Source organism: Suncus etruscus, chromosome 9 (genome assembly GCF_024139225.1).
Source record: "Suncus etruscus isolate mSunEtr1 chromosome 9, mSunEtr1.pri.cur, whole genome shotgun sequence".
NCBI classification, from domain to species: Eukaryota; Metazoa; Chordata; class Mammalia; order Eulipotyphla; family Soricidae; genus Suncus; species Suncus etruscus.
Genome location: NC_064856.1, coordinates 7,930,528 through 7,952,124, shown reverse-complemented (window position 1 = coordinate 7,952,124; position 21,597 = coordinate 7,930,528). Strand labels below are relative to the sequence as shown.

The 21,597-nt window shown below is 43.9% G+C and overlaps 1 protein-coding gene across 3 annotated transcripts in view; it reads left to right on the top strand.

The window, feature by feature from the left end:
- The window catches only part of ATRN (attractin), a 192,635-nt gene that overhangs the window by 123,139 nt on the left and 47,899 nt on the right, over window positions 1-21,597 (top strand). For 2 of the 3 annotated variants that reach the window (XM_049779127.1, XM_049779126.1), the window contains exons 17-23: window positions 2,892-3,077; window positions 4,104-4,337; window positions 5,830-5,967; window positions 9,079-9,172; window positions 11,744-11,796; window positions 13,497-13,591; window positions 20,757-20,835. In XM_049779127.1, coding sequence (XP_049635084.1) covers window positions 2,892-3,077; window positions 4,104-4,337; window positions 5,830-5,967; window positions 9,079-9,172; window positions 11,744-11,796; window positions 13,497-13,591; window positions 20,757-20,835 — 879 coding nt within the window. The remainder of the gene's footprint in view (window positions 1-2,891; window positions 3,078-4,103; window positions 4,338-5,829; window positions 5,968-9,078; window positions 9,173-11,743; window positions 11,797-13,496; window positions 13,592-20,756; window positions 20,836-21,597) is intronic. The other variant, XM_049779128.1, reaches the window with a different exon arrangement.

Here is a 21,597-nt window from a genome sequence, read left to right as displayed (position 1 = left end):
AGTGTCCCCAGTTTCCCTCCAACCCACCCATCCTGCCTATCTCTGAAGAGACAGACATTTTGCTGAGAATTGTTTTGAGTGTTAAATTTCTTAGAACTGACAACGAATATGGAAGAAGAAACAAAAAGTGAAAAAGATTAAATAAGAGACTCTTAGAAAGCCTACCACTTCAAAGGTTAGAATAGTGAGAGAGAGCTCAGTGGACTGAAATGCAGGCTTTGAACATGGGGAGGCCTACATTTGATCCCCAGCACTGTATGGTTCTCTGAGCACTGAGCTGGAAGTAGCCCTGAGAAAAATAAAAAGAAAGGAATGGTAGACAGAATAATCGTGTCATTGACAGAAGAAGGATGAGGGCAATTTATTTTTTTATTTTAATTTATTTTTGGTTCTTGGGCCACACCTGGTGACGCTCAGGGGTTACTCCTGGCTATGCGCTCAGAAATTACTCATGGCTCGGGGGACCATATGGGACGCCAGGGGGATCGAACAGCGGTCCGTCTTAGGTTAGGTGCTTGCAAGGTAGACTCCCTACCACTGCACCACCACTCCGGCCCCATTTTTTTTAATTTTTTAAAAATTATTGAATTATTGAGATAGAGTTTCAACCTTGTTGATGGTTGAGTTTCAGTCATATAATGTTCCAGCATCTATCCTTTCATCAGTGTTCATTTGCTGCCACCAATGTCCCCAGTTTCCTCCCCACTCCCCCACCCCTGCCTGCCTCTATGGCAGACACTTGCCTCCACCCCCACTCCACATTTAGGGACTGTTGTTTGCAATATAATTACTGAAACGGTGTTATGTATATCACTTTGCCTCCTTTCAACATCCAGTTCTTGTTCAGAGTGATAATTTCCAGCTATCAAGGTCATAATAGTTCCTTCTCAGTCTTTTTTTTTTTTTTTTTTTGGACCACATCCAGCGGTGCTCAGGGATTACTCCTGGCTGTCTGCTCAGAAACAGCTCCTGGCAGGCACGGGGGACCATATGGGACACCAGGATTCGAACCAACCACCTATGGTCCTGGATCGGCTGCTTGCAAGGCAAACGCCGCTGTGCTATCTCTCCGGGCCCCCTCCTCAGTCTTAACTGTACTCTGCCCCTTTTGTGGAAGCTTCCTACCATGCACCAGTCTTCTTGGCCCTCATGTCTTTTTTTCAGTTTTTGGGCCATGCCTAGCAGCACTCAGGTGTTTTTCTTGGCTCTGCGTTCAGAAATTGCTCCTGGCAGGCTCGGGAGACAATATGGGATGCCGGGGATCGAACCCAGGTCCATCCAGGGTCAGCAGCATGCAAGGCAAATGCCCTACTGCTGTGCTATCTCTCCAGCCCCTTGGCCTCATTTCTATTATCTTTGGGTATTACTTTTTTTTTTGTTTGTTTTGTTTTGTTTTGTTTTGTTTTTTTCTGCCACACTCGGCGGTACTCAGGGGTTACTCCTGGCTGTCTTCTCAGAAATAGCTCCTGGCAGGCACGGGGGACCATATGGGACACGAGGATTCGAACCAACCACCTTTGGTCCTGGATTGGCTGCTTGCAAGGCAAACGCCGTTGTGCTATCTCTCTGGGCCCTGGGTATTACTTTTTTTTTTTGGTTTTTGGGCCACACCCATTTGATGCTCAGGGGTTACTCCTGGCTAAGCACTCAGAAATCGCCCCTGGCTTGGGGGGACCATATGGGACGCCGGGGGATCGAACTGCGGTCCGTCCTACGTTAGCACTTGCAAGGCAGACACCTTACCTCTAACGCCACCTTCCCGGCCCCTGGGTATTACTTTTATACTATGTTTGCTTGTTTCCCCGAAAATGAATTCGATCATTCTATATTCTGTGTCTGTCTTTCTTCCTCATTTCACTCAGCATGATACTACAAGAGCAGTTTTGTGCACAAAACTGAAGGGGCCAGGGAAAGAGCTCAAGGGTTGGCCTGTGCTCACAAGACCTTGAGTTTAATCTCTGGTTCTGTGTGGTCTGCTCGCCCTGAGGCCTGCTTGGCTGTGGCTCTGGTCGTCTCCAGTACAGATGAGCACCAAGCATCAAGTATTGTTGAGATGAGACTGGGCTCCCAAACACAGTTGGGAAGGGGAGGGCATGTATACATGTTTGTGTGAATTTGTGGGTATGTGTCACCCCTGAATGTCATGAGTTTAAAGAATGACTTTGTGGACAACTTTGGGAGGACTGTACTTGATTGACATTTATTAGTTCCTAGTCTATAATGTTGCTCTCATTTGAAGCATACAGAGAGCAGCACCCTACAAAACATCTTAAACTATGACTTTTTTTTTTTTTTTGGTCACACCCAGCAGTGCTCAGGGGCTACTCCTGGCTCTGCATTCAGAAATCACTCCTGACAGTCTTGGGGGACCATATGGGACGCTGGGATTCGAACCACCTTCCTTCTTCATGCAAGGCAAATGCCCTACCTTCATGCTATCTCTCCAGCCCTTAAACTATGATTTTTAAGCTCCTTGTTGGGGGCTTTCCAGTCACTTGGAATCCTGATTGTATTAGAGAATTGAATGAGCTCTATAGTCCTTCTGTCCCCCAAAATGCACGATTCTGCATATTCAGGTGTTTTGTATAACCCTGGAAATTGATCCTGATTTCCCTAATTCTAAAGAACTTTCAGATGCCAGCTTGATCTCTATCTGTCTCCTTACTATACTTTAGGGGAAAAAAGTGTGACTCCCCACCCATAGCCCTACCCTGCCCCTGCCCCAGAATGAGTGTTCTCCCTGTCTCAAGTCTCCAGTCGATTCTTCTCCATTTGGTGTAGCTAAGTTGTTTTATAGTTCAGGGGGAAGGTCACAGGCCCCACTGCACAGCTGCTGAACAACAGTCCTGGCGGTGGGAGCCCTGATCATCTCTCACGGGTTTACTTCACAGCGAACCACAGTGCCAAGCAGTGCCGGACCCCGTGCGCCCTGCGGACGGCCTGCGGGGAGTGCACCAGCGGCAGCTCGGAGTGCATGTGGTGCAGCAACATGAAGCAGTGTGTGGACTCCAATGCCTATGTGGCCTCCTTCCCCTACGGCCAGTGCATGGAGTGGTATACCCTGAGCAGCTGCCCCCGTAAGTAATGAGTGAGCTCCAGGCATTCAGAGGTGCCTTGGTATACAGGCTGTAACTGTTCCTGAGGGACTGTGAGATCAACCTCTAAATATTTTGGGGACTAGACCAGACTTTTGTCTTTCCAGAGACTGCATTGAAATCCAGTTCTCTAGATTGTTCACTAGCACAAATAGGCAAAGGAGGCCAGATCCCAGAGAACAGAAGTTGCCCATCTTCAGTATCAAATCAGTCTCTCTGTTTGTTTATAACTCACAAAATAACTGTTACCTTCTGCTGCCTCTTTACCATGGCAAGTTTAGAGAAAAGAACATTATGTTGGACTCTTTAAACGTGCTATGACATTAACCAATTGCAATAGCATAAGAACTTCGACTCCAAGGAACTGTCTATTAAAGAAAAAGATACTTCAGGGGTCTCAAACTCGCGGCCCGTGGGCCGTTTGCGGCCCTTCCCTAGAGGAATCTTGTTTTGTTTTGTTTTAGTTGTTTGGGTCACACCCCAATGTTCAAGGCTTACTACTGATTTTGCACTCAAGGATCACCCCCGACTTTGCCTCCTGCGGCCCCCAGGTGAATTGAGTTTGAGACCCCTGCTTTAAATGGGATGAGTACAGAGCCAGGGAATAGCACAAGAGCCAGAGTATGTGCCTAGTGTACACATGGCTCTGGGTTTAGTCCCTAGAACCTCAAGCTCTCCTAACACCACCAGCTATGACCAGCATGTCTGGGGAGATTCATCCCGCCCGCCCCCCAAAAAACCTTAAAAATATAATGTTGAGGGGCTGGAGAGATAGCACAGCAGTAGGGCATTTGCCTTGCATGCAGCCAATCTAGGACAGTCGGTGGGTCCCCTGTGTCTGCCAGGAGCAACTTCTGAGTGCAGTCAGGAGTAACTCCTGAGTACTGCCGGTGTAACCCGAAAACCAAACAAACAACAGCAACAACAACAACAAAATAGTGGTGCTAAATCTATATCTAACAGTGAATTTAAACTTGTTTTTGTTTTTTTGTTTTTTTTTTTTCCCAGCTGAAAATTGTTCAGGGTACTACACATGTAGTCACTGCTTGGAGCAGCCAGGTTGTGGTTGGTGCACCGACCCCAGCAACACTGGCAAAGGGAAGTGCATAGAAGGTTCCTCTAAAGGGCCTGTGAAGGTGCCCTCACAAGCCCCTACAGGCAACCACTACCCACAGCCCCTTCTCAACTCCAGCATGTGTCTGGAAGACAGCAGATACAACTGGTCTTTCATTCAGTGTCCAGGTAAGTTGCCTCATCTATCCAAATTCAAGTGTCTATCTATTGATGAAGAATAAATATTTGAAAATGATGTTGTATAGAATTTTCTTTCAGAAAAAAATATACTAGCTTCATTTTAGGAGAAAAGGTTAAATGTGAGAAATATTTTTACCACTATGAGAACATCTTTCCCTTGTATGCAGATCTTTCTGTCATATGGACCCCTCTGTATGCAAACACATCTACAGTAGTTTGGTCTTAGTGGTTGCTAGTAATTTCCGGTATTTCAGCTGTACTGAACACAGAGCAGCTCAAGTACCTACTGAGGGTTAGAGTGAGTGGGGGATAGAAACACAGGTGAGTCATTGGAATTGGTGGGAACAGACAGTTGCTGTGGCACTGGAAAAAAAACATCAGAGTGAACACCCAAAACTCCATGAGACTCCAAGTTGAGCACATGCCCCATCTGTGTGAGATTTGATTCCTGGCATCACTCAGATAAGGGCAACTCTGTCAAATCCAGAGCCCTGCCCACAGGATTAGGTGCTTCTACCAAGCTCTTGGGAACACTGGAGTTTACCCAGAGTCCAAGCTTCAAGTCTCCTTAGTTGTGAACTCCTAGATCTGGACTCTCTGTAATCTCACTTTGGGGAATATTTACATATGAAGGGGGTACTTTTTTTCATAATGGAAAATGAAAGCAAGTTGATCAATGGAATGTATGGGAATGGTTGAAGAGCTTTCAATTCATAAAATTGTTCAGCAATTTAAGGTACATTAGTCCTCGGAGCCCAAAGCACGTGTTTTGCCTGTGGGAGTCCTGGGGTTAGATCCCTGTCACTGACTGCAGGGTCATCTGGACACTATCAGGAATAATCTCTCAATCCCCAGGCCAGGAGTAGCCCCTGAGCACCACTGACAGACTTTTATCTCTCTATGATATATTTCTAATTTCCATGAACCTGACTTTTTTTTTTAATGATTTTTTTTTTCTGGTTTTGGGTCCACACCCAGCTGTGTTTAGGGCTCACTTCTGGCTGTGCACTCAAGGTTTGAGACTCTTGTTAGGGCCCTAAGACCCTATGTGGTTCCAGTAATCAAAGGCAAGTGCCTTACCTGCTATTCTCTCTCTGGGACTCCCTCTTTTTCTTTAACTTTTTTTTTTTTTTTTTTTTTGGTTTTTGGGCCACACCTGGCATTGCTCAGGGGTTACTCCTGGCTGTCTGCTCAGAAATAGCTCCTGGCAGGCACGGGGGACCATATGGGACACCGGGATTTGAACCAACCACCTTTGGTTCTGGATCAGCTGCTTGTAAGGCAAAGGCTGCTGTGCTCTCTCTCCGGGCCCTTCTTTAACATTTTAATCTTATTGCTGAGACTCTGTATAATAGGCCAGCTTTGATATTTTTGTAGGTAGAGGCAATAAGAAACTTAAAACAGATACTGGCAATTAGGCTTGTCTGATTTACTCTGCCATATGTCTTGGGGCTGGTCCATAGGAGACTTTCTCTTTCAGCTTGTCAATGCAATGGCCACAGCAAATGTATCAACCAGAGTATCTGCGAGAAGTGTGAGAACTTGACCACAGGCAGGCACTGTGAGACCTGCATCTCCGGCTTCTACGGGGACCCCACCAATGGAGGAAGATGTCAACGTAAGTTCAGTCCATTCGAATCAATGCTTTCATGTAACCTGAATGTTCTCAGGTTTGAAAAAACTTCTTGGATTTAGATCCTGAGTTTCTTCATTTATCCTTTTTGAGAAGCTCAGCTGAGTTACCAAGTGCCAGGGCCACTGGCCAGATCAAGAAGCTTAAATAGGAGTGAAGTCTTTCGTTCTTCCTTAGTGACCCTGCCAGCGTTCTTGCTCGTCTCCTTCCACTTATCCTGGGAGGGTTAGGTCCATGTTCATCCATGAGTCAGTCCAGGTTTGTGGGTGGGCTTCCCATTGGGGGACTGTGAATGAGACTCTTCCCAGCCCACCCCTGCTCCATCAAGAGCTTTTATAGACCTTGAGGTGTCAGAAAGTATGGAAGGGAAGAGCTGGGAACAGGAAAGTACTGGTGACTGAATTAAGGTTTCCTAGGGAAACTTCAGGACACCCAGCAGGGAAAGACACCCTCCAGAATACTCCTGGGCTCAGAATGCAAATTGGGGATACAACCACATCTCCAAGAATTGATTTCCTAACGTTGCACCCAGAGACTTATGTGTTTAGGCTGTCTAAATGGTTGGCTGGTAGTTGGGGGGGGGTCAGATGTCCCTATAAAGCTTCCCACCCCCCAAATAAAGGACAGGTGTTATTACTATAGGTAAGTGTTACAAAAATTCAGTCATGGGGCAGGAGTGATAGCACAGCGGCAGGGCAATTGCCTTGCATGCGGCAAACCTGGATGGATCAGGGTTTGGTTCCTGGCATCCTATATGGTTCATCAAGTCTGCCAGGAGCGATTTCTGAATGCAGAGCCAGGAGTAAACCCCTAAGCACCACTGGGTGTGGCCCAAAAACAAACAAACAAAAAAACCAAAATTCAGACATTATAGGATTGGTAAAGCTTTGAATAGAGCATCAAGTATATAAAGTATATAAAGATTTCGTTTTCTATGTTAGGTGTAAGTTATCACCAACTTTCCTGCAAAATAGTTACTTTTCTTTTTCTTTTCTGCCCCCATCTCCCTTGTTAATGTGAAGGGATCTTTGTTGAACAACTGAAAAAGAATGTCCATTTTTCAATTTAAGGAGCTAAGTAATACAACTAAAATAAAAATACCCACCTAACATTCATAACTTTACACTTTGCATTTGATTCTTTAAGTCTTGTTTTCCACTATGGAGTTACATTCGACAGAAATAGTAGCTTGTTAGTGAGGAATAAAATCCCTAATCATAGCATCTCTGTTGACACACACACATACCACTAAATGTGCCATTGTATCAGTACCACTCTGACCATTGCAGCATTTCCCTCTCAGGCTAGCATCCACACTGTAATCATGTCCTTTCACAAACTATAAATACTTGCTATTTAAGGTATTAGAAAAAAGGTTTACGGCTGTCTTAAAAATAGGCAACTGTGCACTTCAAGTAAATACATTGCTTTCTAGACTATACAAATATTTTCCTATTGTGATATGAAAAGCACTGAATTTTTTTTTTAAAGTCCAAGCCAGGGCCAGAGTGATAGCACAGCAGTAGGGTTTGCCTTGCAGGCAACTGACCCAGGACGAACCTCGGTTCGATCCCAGCGTCCCATATGGTTCTCCAAACCAGGAGCGGTTTCTGAGTGCATAGCCAGGAGTAACGCCTGAGTGTTCTGGGGTATGACCCAAAAACCAAAAATAAAAAGTCCAAACCATTAAACCTAATCTTATGCTGTTTGAGCCATCAGTTGCAGTCATCCCTGTGTCCACTCCTGCCATTGAGAACAATAGCATTGAGCACATCTTCTTTTGTAGCAGTCACTGTGCACTTGCCCAGAACATGGAACTAGCTTTCTTTTTTAATCACCATCCATAATAGAAAGTATGATTTTAAAGACCATGAGTAGCTTCAAGTCTATTCTTTCTTCTTTTTAGTATGCATTAGTCCTTAAAAACAGAAGCCACTGGGGACCAGAGTGATAGCACCGTGTCTATCTCTTGCCTTGCACACAGCCAACCCAGGTTCTATCCTCGGCATCTTATATGGTCTCCCTAGAACTTCAGGAGTGATTCCTATGTGCAGAACAAGGATTAATCCCTGAACACTGCCAGGTGTGTCCCCCCCCAAAGCACAAAATTAAGACAAGAACCATGGTTTATTGAATGCTTTTACTTGGGTGTTATCATATTTAATCTTCAAAAACCTATGTATTAGGCACTCATCTGAAAACAGAGCATTTCAAAAAATGAAGCATGTCCAAAGGTACAGAAGATTTAAGTGAAGGATACTGTGTATTCAAACCCAGGCAGCTGAGTCTAGTGGAAAGCCCTTGATTTTCCAATAATGGGCTGCGCTCCCTCTCTATTCACAGCAAAGCCAAGATTGAACCTTCATATTTCTGGCTCCACCATCTTACTCTTTTAGATGATTTCCCTGCTGCCACCCACTGGATTTATTGTAAGAGCACATTATCTCCAGCTTTGCATTTATTCACATATAGGCGAAGTATAAAGCAAAAAAAGTATTTGACAAGATCCATCTCACAACCAGATCAAGTTTGTCAGAGCTCACTCTTATGTGGTAGATGCAGAAAAATTAATAGTGCTCTGATAGCTAGAGAAGGGAGAGGACTAGGCTCAGGGGGTCGGGGATGGGGAATCCAGAAGGCCCTCTTGCTCTACGGCTCCCACCCTGTGCTTCCTGGCATGAAGTGAAATAGCCGAAGAGGAGATGGTGCTTTAGCCAGCTGGCCTACGTGCAGCTAGGCTACCTTCCCTCAGGCAGACATCATTCAGGTGTCTCCAAGTGCCAGAAACCACCTATCTCCACCTCTAACCAGCGCCTTGCTCAGTGGGGATGCTTTAGAAACTTTTTATGACTGAAGCAGAGAAGTATAATAGTAAAAAAAAGTTTCTGCCAATGAGAAGCATGAAGTCATGGTCCCTGCCAGTGGCAGGAACTTGGGTGCCTTTCCTTGATTTGAGATGTTTCAGTAGCACAAATTAAAGTTGGCTCTGATTCCCTTAAGGCTTCCCCTTCTATTTGTCCTTCCTGCCTAGTCCAGCTCGGCTGTCACTCATTTTAAGGAAACCATCTCTGACCATCACTTGTCTCCTCTCCCCAGCATGCAGGTGCAATGGGCATGCGTCGCTCTGCAATACCAACTCGGGCAAGTGCTTCTGCACCACCAAGGGCGTCAAGGGCGACGAGTGCCAGCTGTGAGTACCATTTCTGGGGGCCCTGACTCTGCCACGACTGGCTTTGGCAACTACCAGCTCAGTCAGCTGGTGGGTTCCTCAATGGATAGCCACCCTTGACCCAAGACTTTGTAGCCCTGGGCTCTCAGCACTGCCCAGGTAGTGCTTCTGGCTTAAACAATATTTTTCCTGAGGGAAGTAGTTGGCTCCTCAGAGTCACTGTAGCTTCATACTTTTATGACCGGGGACATCTGATATGACCTAGGTTGTGGGTCTGGATTGTCAAAATTTTAACTTCAGCCACGAGTTAATTTTCTTTTTCTTTCTGTTTGGTTTTTGGGTCATGAGTTAATTTTCACCTTGTCAATAAAATGTTCATTTTACTGAAAGCATCAGTTGTGAGCACTGGTATTCCAGAATATTGAAATTTGGCATTTTGGTTGTCTCCAATCATGAACAGCTACAGGCCGCCTTGTTCTAACATATTATTTTGAGAAATGTTTCAGGTGCTTTCCAGGGGAGAATCTGGGGATACACATAGTGTCAGACAGAGCTGTGGTATCAGCCCTAGCCATGCCTCTGTGAGGCGTCACTATCTGCTGTCCCCACAATTCACCTAGCTATGTGGTACCTCAGTATCTCAGGGCACTGGTGGGCTGATGCAAGATAGATGGTTCCCTAGTTCACAGCAGCCTCTTGGTCTGCATTTTTCAGAAAACTTGATAAACCTCATTCTCTATTCACTCATTCTCAAGAAGATCCTTAAGAAAGAAATTGTAGCATCAAAATATGGATTAAAGGACTGGAAGGTGGGCCCGGAGAGATAGCATAGTGGCATTTGCCTTGCAAGCGGACGATCCAGGACCAAAGGTGGTTGGTTTGAATCTCGGTGTCCCATATGGTCCCCCGTGCCTGCCAGGAGCTATTTCTGAGCAGACAGCCAGGAGTAACCCCTGAGCAATGCCGAGTGTGACCCCCCAAAAAAAACCAAAATAAATAAATAAATAAAAAAATAAAGAACTGGAAGGATAGCATGGAGATAGGGCGTTTGCCTTTTATGCAGAAGGATGGTAGTTCAAATCCTGTCATCCCATATGGTCCTCTGAGCCTGCCAGGAGCGATTTCTGAGTGTAGAGCCAGGAATAACCCCAGAGTGCTGCCGGATGTGTATATATATATATATATATATATAGATATATAGATATATAGATATATATATATATGTATGTATATGTATATGTGTGTGTGTGTGTGTGTGTGTGTGTGTGTGTGTGTGTGTATTAAGGCGGTACAAGCAGATGTCTCTGCCTTGCCTGAGCTATCCTAGGATGAACCACGGCTTGATTACCCTGGTGTCCCCTATTTCTGAGCCAGCAATTTCTGAGTGCAGAGCCAGGAGTAACCCCTGAGCGTCACAGGGTGTGGCCCCAAAACCAAAACAAACCCCCCCCCCAAAAAAAAAACATGGATGCAGATGAGTTCTTGGTCAATTTTACTTCTCAAAGAATCCTAGTAATCATGTCATGGGGGTTGAGGAATTGATGTGGGTATTCAGGGTAAAGTTTCTCTGTCTCAATATTTTAGTTGACACTAGTGTCAGCGCTTATTGATTTCATGCTGTCCTAAACAATACAGTCGAGTAGGAAAGCCTAAGCAAAAGATTCTATTGAACTTTTGGAGCAAGGCTTTTTCTAAAAGAAAAATGTTAATGGAGTATATTAATGGTCATTTTGTCCTCGGGGTATGCAGTAGAAATGAGAAGCAGATCCAGTGAAAGACTTTCCCTAAAGAAGTTTTAGGGCTATAGAGACAGCACAGTGGTAGGACATTTGCCTTGCCTGCGGCCAACTCAGAACAGACCCAGTTTCGGTCCCCAGCATCCCATAGGATCCCCCCAGCCTTCCAGAAGTGATTTCTGAGTACAGAGTCAGTTTTAACCCCTTGAGAGCCACCAAGTGTGACCCAAAAACAAAAAAGGAGTTTTAGATAGAAGCAAGTGTCATAAATCTCCCTGAAGAAGGGGCCGGGCGGTGGTGCTAGAGGTAAGGTGCATGCCTTGCCTGCGCTAGCCTTGGATGAACTGCGGTTCGATCCCCCAGTGTCCCATATGGTCCCCCAAGCCAGGAGCGACTTCTGAGCGCATAGCCAGGAGTAACCCCTGAGCATCACCGGGTATGGCCCAAAAACCAAAAAAAAAAAAAAAAAAATCTCCTTGAAGAAAAGAACTCTATTTTCCTGTATTATTTTTCCAGGAAAAATGGCTTCACTCAAGTTTTCTCCTTTTCTTATAGCTCATAATTTTTAAATTTGCTAAAAAGGATTGTGGCTTTTATTCATATATTTGGACTTATCTCAAGGACTTAGGTAGCTACTACTGATTGCTTATATAATTGGCACATGTTTATGAGTTAGGGTGAATTGCTGGGCAGTCAGTAGAACTACTGGCTGCCAGTCCATGAGTCCATTTGACCTGGGAAGTATATGAATATGCCAACTTGCAGCTATTTGTACTTTACATAGAGGATCTGTTTGGTTAAAATGGAAGTGATTGATGGTATAGATAATGGAAACTATTTTTATTTTCCTCTCCAGATGTGAAGTAGAGAATCGGTACCAGGGGAACCCTCTTAAAGGCACCTGCTATTGTAAGTGTTTTCTGTGGCTCTCTTGTGTAGAAGCTCAATTACTTAGTTATGTTTCCTTTTTTCTCTTCAACTTGGCTTTACGTGGTCAGTGCTATCGCAATGGAAACCTCTCCTCACTTAATGTGTTTTTACTCCTTTAAGTTTTCAGTACAGATGATGAAATCTATTTTTATCAACTGGTAGGGAGAGCACAACTGGCATGCCCAGGCTTTACTCCTTGCTCTGCACTTAGGGATCACTCCTGGCAGAGCTCAGGGGACCATATGGGATGCCTAGGGATCAAATCCTTCCTGCATGCAAGGCAAGAGTCCTATCTGTGGGGCTGGCGAGGTGGTGCTAGAGGTAAGGTGTCTGCCTTGCAAGTGCTAGCCAAAGAAGGACCGTGGTTCAATCCCCCGGCGTCCCATATGGTCCCCCCAAGCCAGGGGCAATTTCTGAGCACTTAGCCAGGAGTAACCCCTGAGTATCAAACAGGTGTGGCCCGAAAAACCAAAAAAAAAGAGTCCTATCTGCTATCCTGTCTCACCGGCTCCTATTTTTAACAACTTTTTTTTTTTTTTTTTGTGGTTTTTGGGTCACACCTGGCAGTGCTCGGGTTATTCCTGGCTTCACGCTCAGAAATTGCTCCTGGCAGGCACGGGGGACCATATGGGACGCCGGATTCGAACTGATGACCTCCTGCATGAAAGGCAAACACCTTACCTCCATGCTATCTCTCCGGCCCCATTTTTAACAACTTTTAATTGTGATTGTGGTTTATGTTAATACGTGCAGAACAGATACTAGGGAAAAGGGGAGAGAGAATAATCTGACATTCCTTATTTGTGTTCCCTTGAAACCCTAATTTCATTGGATATTACATAGATGGTTAGGGGCCTCCAGGGCTATCAATCATACTCACCCCCCATTCTCGGGGAACCAAGCAAAGCTGTGATTGAGCTTGGGGTCCTTAAGCATGCATGACTAGCACTTCTAGTTTTTGAGCTATCTCCCCCGCCCTACTTTCTTTCTAAAATGAGATACCAGTCCTGTATTCTTTGCCCCAGACCTAAAGTTAGTTATTTTTCTGTGAAGCTTTGTTTCCATTTATACCATTCATTTACAGCTTGGTTTCCTTAAATATATTCAGTTAATATTTGTAGGTGACTTCTGTTGAAGGCAAAATCTTAATCAGTGCCATGATATACAGAGGGTTTTGGGTCTCAAGAGACAGTACATGGGTTCAGGTGCTTGTCTTTTTTTTTGGGGGGGGGGGCCTCATCTGGAAATATTCAGGGGTTACTCCTGGTTCTGCACTCAGGAATTATTTCTGGCAGTGCTCAGGGACTATATTGGATACTGGGGATTGAACATGGTCAGCTGTGTGTGAGACAAGTGCCTTACCTACTATACTATTTCTCTGGCCCAAGATGCTTGTCTTGTGGGAAGCCAACCCTGGTTCGACCCCTGGAACCATATGGTCATCCAAGCACCACAGCAGGTCCCCACACATACTGAAAAAATGAAAGAAAGGCTTAGTTGTGTTAACCCAAATTAACTGATACTGGCTACTGATGGGTTTGATCTCCTTTGAAAAACCTTCTAGTCCCTCTATACAGAGGTTCAAATGTTTTCTTAATTATTGAATAGTGTAGTAGCTTGAGAGGCTTATTCTGTATTTTTTTATTGGTGTTTAAATGGACATTTCTTTTTTTCTGTAGATACTCTTCTTATCGACTATCAGTTCACCTTTAGCCTGTCCCAGGAAGACGACCGTTACTACACAGCCATCAATTTTGTGGCTACACCTGACGAAGTAGGAATTTAAGTCTTTTTTAGTTTGTTTTGAATTTCTGTGGATCTTTTCCTTGTCATTTTGGACAATGACACTGTCGCTCAGTGCTTTTCAGAATGGAGTACAGGATGCGATTTAGAGGTGTAGGAAAGATGTGTTGGAACCTTTTTCTTTTCCTCTCAGTGGCACAAAGAGTATAGTTAAGGGTGCTGGAGACACTGACACTGAATCTCTCCTCACAGATGTGGTTTGTCTGTTCATAGCCCCACACAAAAGAGGAGACAAGCTTGCATGGAAACCCGACCACAGTGTGGCAGGTGGTAAAGCCCAGATTCAGTCTCACTGAATGGACTAGAAGCTTTAAAAGTGCCTGCAGGAAGCTGTGGATTGAAATTAGTTCTGCCCATTATACAAGGAAGGGCTAGAATGAGTTTTTAGTCTGACTGCAAGGTGAAAATGGAGAATGTGTTCGTCAGGCCCAACAAGAACTTAATCTGAAATAATGGATATCATTGAAATCTCTACTTGAGACGGACACTTATATCTGCTATCAATTTTTTTGGCTTGTTTCTTGGCCACACCAGTGCTCAGGGGTTATTCCTGGCTCTGCACTCAGAAATTGCTCCTGCCAGGCTTGGGGAACCATATGGGATAATGGGAATTGAACCCGGGTCTGTCCTAGGTTGGCCGCATGCAAGGCAAACGCCCTACCGCTGTGCTATCTCTCTGGTCCCATCTTAAGTTTTTACCATAAGGAGTTAGCAGTGGTAGGAAAGAGCCTACTCAGCATGGCATTTGAAAGTGAAGCATTTTAATACAAAGATATACCTATATGATTTCCTAAGTGAAAAATAGGGACATTCAGTAACCAATCAAAATGCATAGAAATTTTTTTACTAAACTTGACAATCATTTAGAAATGTAACGTATCTGAAAACTTTATACTATTAAGCCAGTGTAGATTCCTTTGAGAACATATGCTATCAGACTGCTAAATGGGGGGAAAAATCAGTAGTAGAACAAAGTCCAGTGTGGAACATTTACTGTACAGTTAAGTGAAAGTAAGGTTTGTTTGTTTCTATTCTTATTTTTTTTTTTTTTTGTATGCAGTGCTGGGTATTGAACCCAGGGCTTCACACATGCAAGGGAGCAATATCACTGAGCCATATCTCCAGCCCAGTATTTGTTTTCTGAAGACTCATTTCCATGGTAAAAAGAAAAGATGTATAGAGAAGAGACTCATGTATAAAGATCTCATGAGTCAATAGTATTTTAGCAGTAAGTGATCTCATTAAGATGGGAATGGAAGGATCTTTTATCAATATAGTCAAAGCCATCTACCACAAGTCAATGGCATATATTATTCTTTTTTTTTTTTTTTTTGTGGTTTTTGGGTCACACCCAGCAGTGCTCAGGGGTTACTCCTGGCTCCATGCTCAGAAATTGCTCCTGGCAGGCACGGGTGACCATATGGGATGCCGGGATTCGAACCGATGACCTTCTGCATGAAAGGCAAACACCTTACCTCCATGCTATCAGCCCCGGTATATATTATTCTTAATGGAGATAAGGTAAAAGCATTTCCTCTAAAATCTGATACAAGACAAAACTGCCCTCTCTCAACACTCTTATTCAGCATAGTGCTAGAAGTTCTTTCCATAGCGAATAGGCAAAGAAAAAGATATCAAGAGCATCCAGATAGGAAAGAAAAAAGTCAAGCTCTCACTGTTTGCAGATGACATTATACTCTATTTGGAAAATCCTATAGATTACCAAAAAGCTTCTAGAAATAATAGATTCATATAGCAAAGTGGCAGGCTATAAAGTTAACACGCAAAAATTAATGGCATTCTTATACACCAATAATGATAGAGAAGAAATGGGCATTAAAAACAACAAAAAAGGGGCCTGGAGAGATAGCACAGTGGTGTTTGCCTTGCAAGCAGCCGATCCAGGACCAAAGGTGGTTGGTTCGAATCCCGGTGTCCCATATGGTCCCCCCGTGCCTGCCAGGAGCTATTTCTGAGCAGACAGCCAGGAGTAACCCCTGAGTGTCGCTGGGTGTGGCCCAAAAACCCCCCCAAAAAAAAACCAACAAAAAAATCCTATTTACATTAGTGTCACACAAATGTACCTTGCAACTTAACTAAAGAGGTGAAGGACCTATGCTATGCAAATGAGTTGTGTAGTCAGATGTAGCCCTACAAAACACTGCTTCAAGAAATAAAAGAGGATATAAGGAAATGGTGAAATAACGTTGGAGGAAATCATGTAGGCATGTTGTTTTGAGTCATTATGTTCACTAGCCTTTTTAATTTAAAAATAGAATGAAGGGGGGCCAGAGAGATAGCATGGAGGTAAGGCATTTGCCTTGTGTGCAGAAGGATGGTGGTTCAAATCCCAGCATCCCATATGGTCTCCCGAGTCTGCCAGGAGCTATTTCTGAGCGTAGAGCCAGGAGGAACCCCTGAGCGCTGCTGGGTGTGACCCCCCCAAAAAAAGAATGAAGGGGTTAGGAGATGGTACAGCTGTCAGGGCATGTGCATGCACCTGCTATGGGTTCTATGCCCAGCATCACATGATCTCCTGAACAGTCATATATACCCCTAGATTTCCCCGACACGTGTGGGGCCCAAATAGCACTGAATTGTAGCGTTGATGTGCTGGCTCAATTTGCTGAGTATCCAAGGGAGGAATTAAGTTAAATATTTCAGTTAGGGCCGGAGAGATAGCATGGAGGTAAGGTGTTTGCCTTTCATGCAGGAGGTCATCGGTTCGAATCCCGGCGTCCCATATGGTCCCCCGTGCCTGCCAGGAGCAATTTCTGAGTCAGGAGCCAGGAATAACCCCTGAGCACTGCCGGGTGTGACCCAAAAAACCAAAAAAAAAAAAAAAAAAAAAAAAATTTCAGTTAAAGAACAGCAAGAAATACTACAGGTACAACTCATTTACAATTTTTGTTTTGGCCACACCCAGTGTCGCTCAGGAGTTATTCCTGGCTCTACACTCAGAAGTCACTCCTGGCAGGCTACAGGGACCATATGGGATGCCGGGGATAGAACTTGGTTCTGTCTCAGGTCAGCTGTGTGTGAGGAAATGCCTTATCACTGTGCTATCACTCTGGTCTCTATTTACACTTTTTTAAAATTAAATTAATATGAGATAGGATTTAAAAGTTATTGATAGAGAAGCCGGAGTTGATAGAGAAGCACAGTGTTAAGGTGTCTGCTGAGGCTGACCCAGGATAGACCTAGGTTCGATCCCCAGCGTCCCATATGGCCCTCAAGCCAGGAACTGTTATCTGAGCGCATAGCCAGGAGTAACCCCTGAGTGTCTTCAGGTGTGGCCCACCCCCACCCCACACACAAATTGTTGATAGGGACTGGAATGATAGTACAGCATGGGGTGTTTGCCTTGCACATGGCCAACCCAGGTTCAATCCCCAGCATCCCATATGGTCCCTCAAGCACCACCAGGAGTAAATTTTTTTTTAAATATCTTTATTTAAACATCATGATTACAAGCATGTAAGGAGTAATTCTTGAGTGTAGAGCCTAATGTGAGTACTGCCAGATGTAGCCCAAAATATAACCAAAAAATAAGATTAAATAAAGTTGTTGACAGTTGTTCCAGTCATATAATATCTAATACCAATCTCTGACCAGTGTTCATTTTCCACTTTCAGTGTTTCCTATTTCCCTCCTGCCCATCTCTCCCTCCAGCCTGACTCTCTGGCAGATACTCTTTTTCTCTCTCTCACTCTTTTTCTTATTCTCTCTCTCTGTCTTTCTTTCATTTTTCCTTTTAGGTATGGTTTGCATTACTAAAGGGCATCACATTTTGTTTTTTTGTTTTTGTTTTTGATTTTGGGCCACACCCAGTGACGCTCAGTGGTTACTCCTGGCTATGTGCTCAGAAATTGCTCCTGGCTTGGGGGGACCATATGGAATGCTGGGGGATCAAACTACAGTCCGTTCTAGGCTAGTTCGGGCAAGGCAGATGCCTTACCACTCGCGCCACCACTCTGGCCCCACACATACCACTTTACTTCTTTTCACTTCCTAGTTTTGTCCTGAGTGATCATTTCTGGTTTTTTTATTTGTTTGTTTTTGGTTTTTGGTTTTTGGGTCACATCTGGCAGTGCTCAGGGTTTACTCCTGGCTCTGTGCTCAGAAATTGCTCCTGGCAGGCTCAGGGGACCATATGGGAGGCCAGGATTCAAACCACCCTCCATCTGCCTGCAAGGCAAATGCCCTACCGCTGTGCTCTCTCCTGACCCTCCCAACTGTTATTTTATTTACACTTTATTCATAAGAAAGAAGTTGAGGGGCAGGAGAGATACCATGGAGGTAAAGCGTTTGCCTTGCATGCAGAAGGTCGGTGATTCAAATCCCGGCATCCCATATGGTCCCCTGAGCCTGCCAGGAGTGATTTCTGAGCATACAGCCAGGAGTAACAACTGAGCGCTACCGGATATGACTCAAAAACCAAAAAAAAAAAAAGAAAAGAAAGAAGTTGAAACATTTAGTCTTTAAGGATGTTATTGATTGTACTCATTTCATTCCTTTATTGTAATATTATTTAATATGTTGATGTGTGACCACTAACTCTTATGTCCTTTCTGGGGTTTTCTATGTATATTATGACAGAATATTTAATAGGACTATCATTGTATTATGTGTTTTGTCTTTTTCAAGAGCAATAGTTTCTCAAACTGATCTTTTCCATAGAAAGAAGTCCTTAATCACGTGCTACTAAAAATAAAGAAATAAATCCTTGAGCTCTCTCTTCCAAAAGAAAGTGGGGGCTTATTAGTAAACAAGAAGATAAGTGCTTTGTGAGAGAAATTTCTAGTTTGGAGAGCACATTTGAAAATGTTTTCATTGTTGTGACTTTCTGCTATCAAAAACGTTAATTTCTGGGGCCGGAGTAATAGCACAGCAGTAGAGCATTTGCCTTGCATGCGGACAACAGGGGTCAGACCCAGGTTCGATCCCTGGCATCTCATATGGTCCCCTGAGCCTGCCAGGAGCACTTTCTTTTTTTTTTTTTAATTATCTTTATTTAAACACCGTGATTACAAATATGATTGTAGTTGTATGATTTCAGTCATGTAAAGAGTACCCCCCTTCACCAGTGCAACATTCCCATCACCAATGTCCCAAATCTCCCTCCTCCCCACCACACCCACACCTGTATTCTAGACAGGCTTCTACTTTCCTCGATCATTCATATTGTTATGATAGTTCTCAATGTAGTTATTTCTCTAACAACGCTCATCACTCTTTGTGGTGTGCTTCGTGTTGTGAGCTGCATCTTCCAGCCCTCTTCTTTTTTGTCTCTGGGAATTACTGTAAAAATGTCTTTTATTTTTCTTCAAACCCATATATGACTGAGAGTATTCTGCTTTTCTCTCTCTCCTTCTAACTTATTTCACTCAGCATAATAGATTCCATGTACATCCATGTATAGGAAAATTTCGTCTCTGCCAGGAGCAATTTCTGAGTGCAGAGCCAGGACTAACCCCTGAGCACTGCCAAGTATGGTTCCCCCCCAAAAAAAAAACACACATTAATTTCTTGGGATGATAGCTCAGTGGGTAAAAGAAGAAAAAAAAAAGCCAAAAAAGGAAACAAATTAGTACTACATAAATTTAGTTTACAAATTAATATAAATGGGGGAACTTAGTCAAGCTCACTCTTTTTTTTTTGTTTTTGTTTTTTTTTTTTTGTTTTTGGGTCACACCCGGTGGTGCTCAGGGGTTACTTTTGGCTGTCTGCTCAGAAATAGCTCCTGGCAGGCCCGGGGGACCATATGGGACACCAGGATTCGAACCAACCACCTTAGGTTCTGGATCGGCTGCTTGCAAGGCAAACACCGCTGTGCTATCTCTCCGGGCCCAAGCTCACTCTTAAGATATTTGAAAATGGCTTTCCAAAAGGTAGTTAGAAGCCTGATTCTCCTAACATAGGCCACAGGGTGGAATACAAAGTCATTGTTTTCTGGTCTTATTTTTTCAGGGTTCTTTCTCTTGGCATCAGGCATTTGCTAACACATTTATATAAAATTTCTTCTTTTGAGATCAGTGTCTTGCTATGTACAAGGCTCTGGTTCAATCCTTAGCACTGCAAAATAAATAATGAAAAATAAAGAGTGGGGCTGGAGAAATAGAACAGTGGGTAGGGCATTTGCCTTGCATGCAGCTGACCCACATTCAATTCATGGGCATCCCATGTGCTCCTTCAAGCAAAAACAGGAGTAATTCCTAAGTTTAGTGCCAGGAGTAACCCCTGAGCACACCTCTCAGTATGGTCTCCAAAACAAAAACAAAAAAATAAGTAAAATATCTTGTTTACCCTTTGGCCAGGAGACAGCTGAAAGGGATGGAGTAATGTTCTGTAAACAGAAGCCTCTGCTTCATTCACAGCACTCACTAGTCCCCAGAGCACTGAGCTGGGAATAGCTACCAAATACTATTAGCTGTGACCCCCCAAAAGAGACCAACAAATATTAATAAATATAAAAACAACCAGGGCCGGAGAGATAGCATGGAGATAGGGCATTTGCCTCGAATGCAGAAGGATGGTGGTTCGAATCTTGGAATCCCATATAGTCCCCCGAGCCTGCCAGGAGCGATTTCTGAGCGTAGAGCAGGAGGAACCCCTGAGCACTGCCGGATATGACCCAAAAACAAACAAACAAAAAAACCCAAACAAACAAATATAAAAACAACCAAGTAAGATAGTAGAGTTCCCCCATCAGTTCCTTTCTACTTTCACCCCCAAGTTTCTATGAGAAAAATAAAATTTACTTGGGCTATCTATATTGCATATGGTAAAAGAAGATTTCAGATTTTTCTCTATACATGATTTTTTTGTTTGTTTGTTTGTTTTGTTTTTGGGCCACACCCGGCAGTGCTCAGGGTTTACTCCTGGCTCTACGCTCAGAAATTGCTCCTGGCAGGCACAGGGGACCATATGGGATGCTGGGATTCGAACCATTGTCCTTCTGCATGCAAGGCAAACACCCTACCTCCATGCTATCTCTCTGGCCCCTATTTTTTAAGAGTTTGTGCAAGATCTCTTGTGGGTAAGAAAGTTCAGAGTCATAGTCTAGTTATTGCTTTTTGTAAAAAACACAAAAACTTTATTTAAACAATTATCTAATTACTTGTCCTTCTCATTAGCAAAACAGGGATTTGGACATGTTCATCAATGCCTCCAAAAACTTCAACCTCAACATCACTTGGGCTGCCAGCTTCTCAGGTAAAGACATATCCAGGGAAGACCTGAGTGGAGATCAGAGATTGGGAAATGGGACCTATGGGAATTGAACAGGGAGGTTTGGGAACAAGCATATGCATTTGAAACCCAACTTTGCCACCCACAGTTCTCATGACCCTGAGTAAGTGTGGGAACCACTCTTCAGACTTTAGGCTTGGAAAGAGAAGCTAACAGTTTTCCTCCAGAAGTGAAAAATTCAGGCAAGTCCATTTCAGGAAATAGAAACGCATGATATATAGAATGTGGTCTTACTAATTACAGGGAATTGTACTTGGGAATTCAGTCAATGGCACAGTCTTTTTTTTCTTATTATTAGTAGTAGTATTAGTATTAATCTGATTACTAAAGATGACCTGTTAAGCAGAAAATCTACTTTAAAAATTAAGGATACATGGGGGCCGGGTGGTGGCGCTGGAGGTAAGGTGCCTGCCTTGCCTGCGCTAGCCTAGGACGGACCGGACCGAGGTTCGATCCCCCGGTGTCCCATATGGTCCCCCAAGAAGCCAGGAGCAATTTCTGAGCGCATAGCCAGGAGTAACCCCTGAGCGTCACAGGGTGTGGCCCAAAAACCAAAAAAAAAAAAAAAAAAAGAAAAACAAACAAAAAAAATTAAGGATACAGGGGCCAGCAAGGTGGCGCTAGAAGTAAGGTGTCTGCCTTGCAAACACTAGCCAAGGAAGGACCACAGTTCGATCCCCCAGCATCCCATATGGTCCCCCCAAATCAGAGGCAATTTCTGAGCAC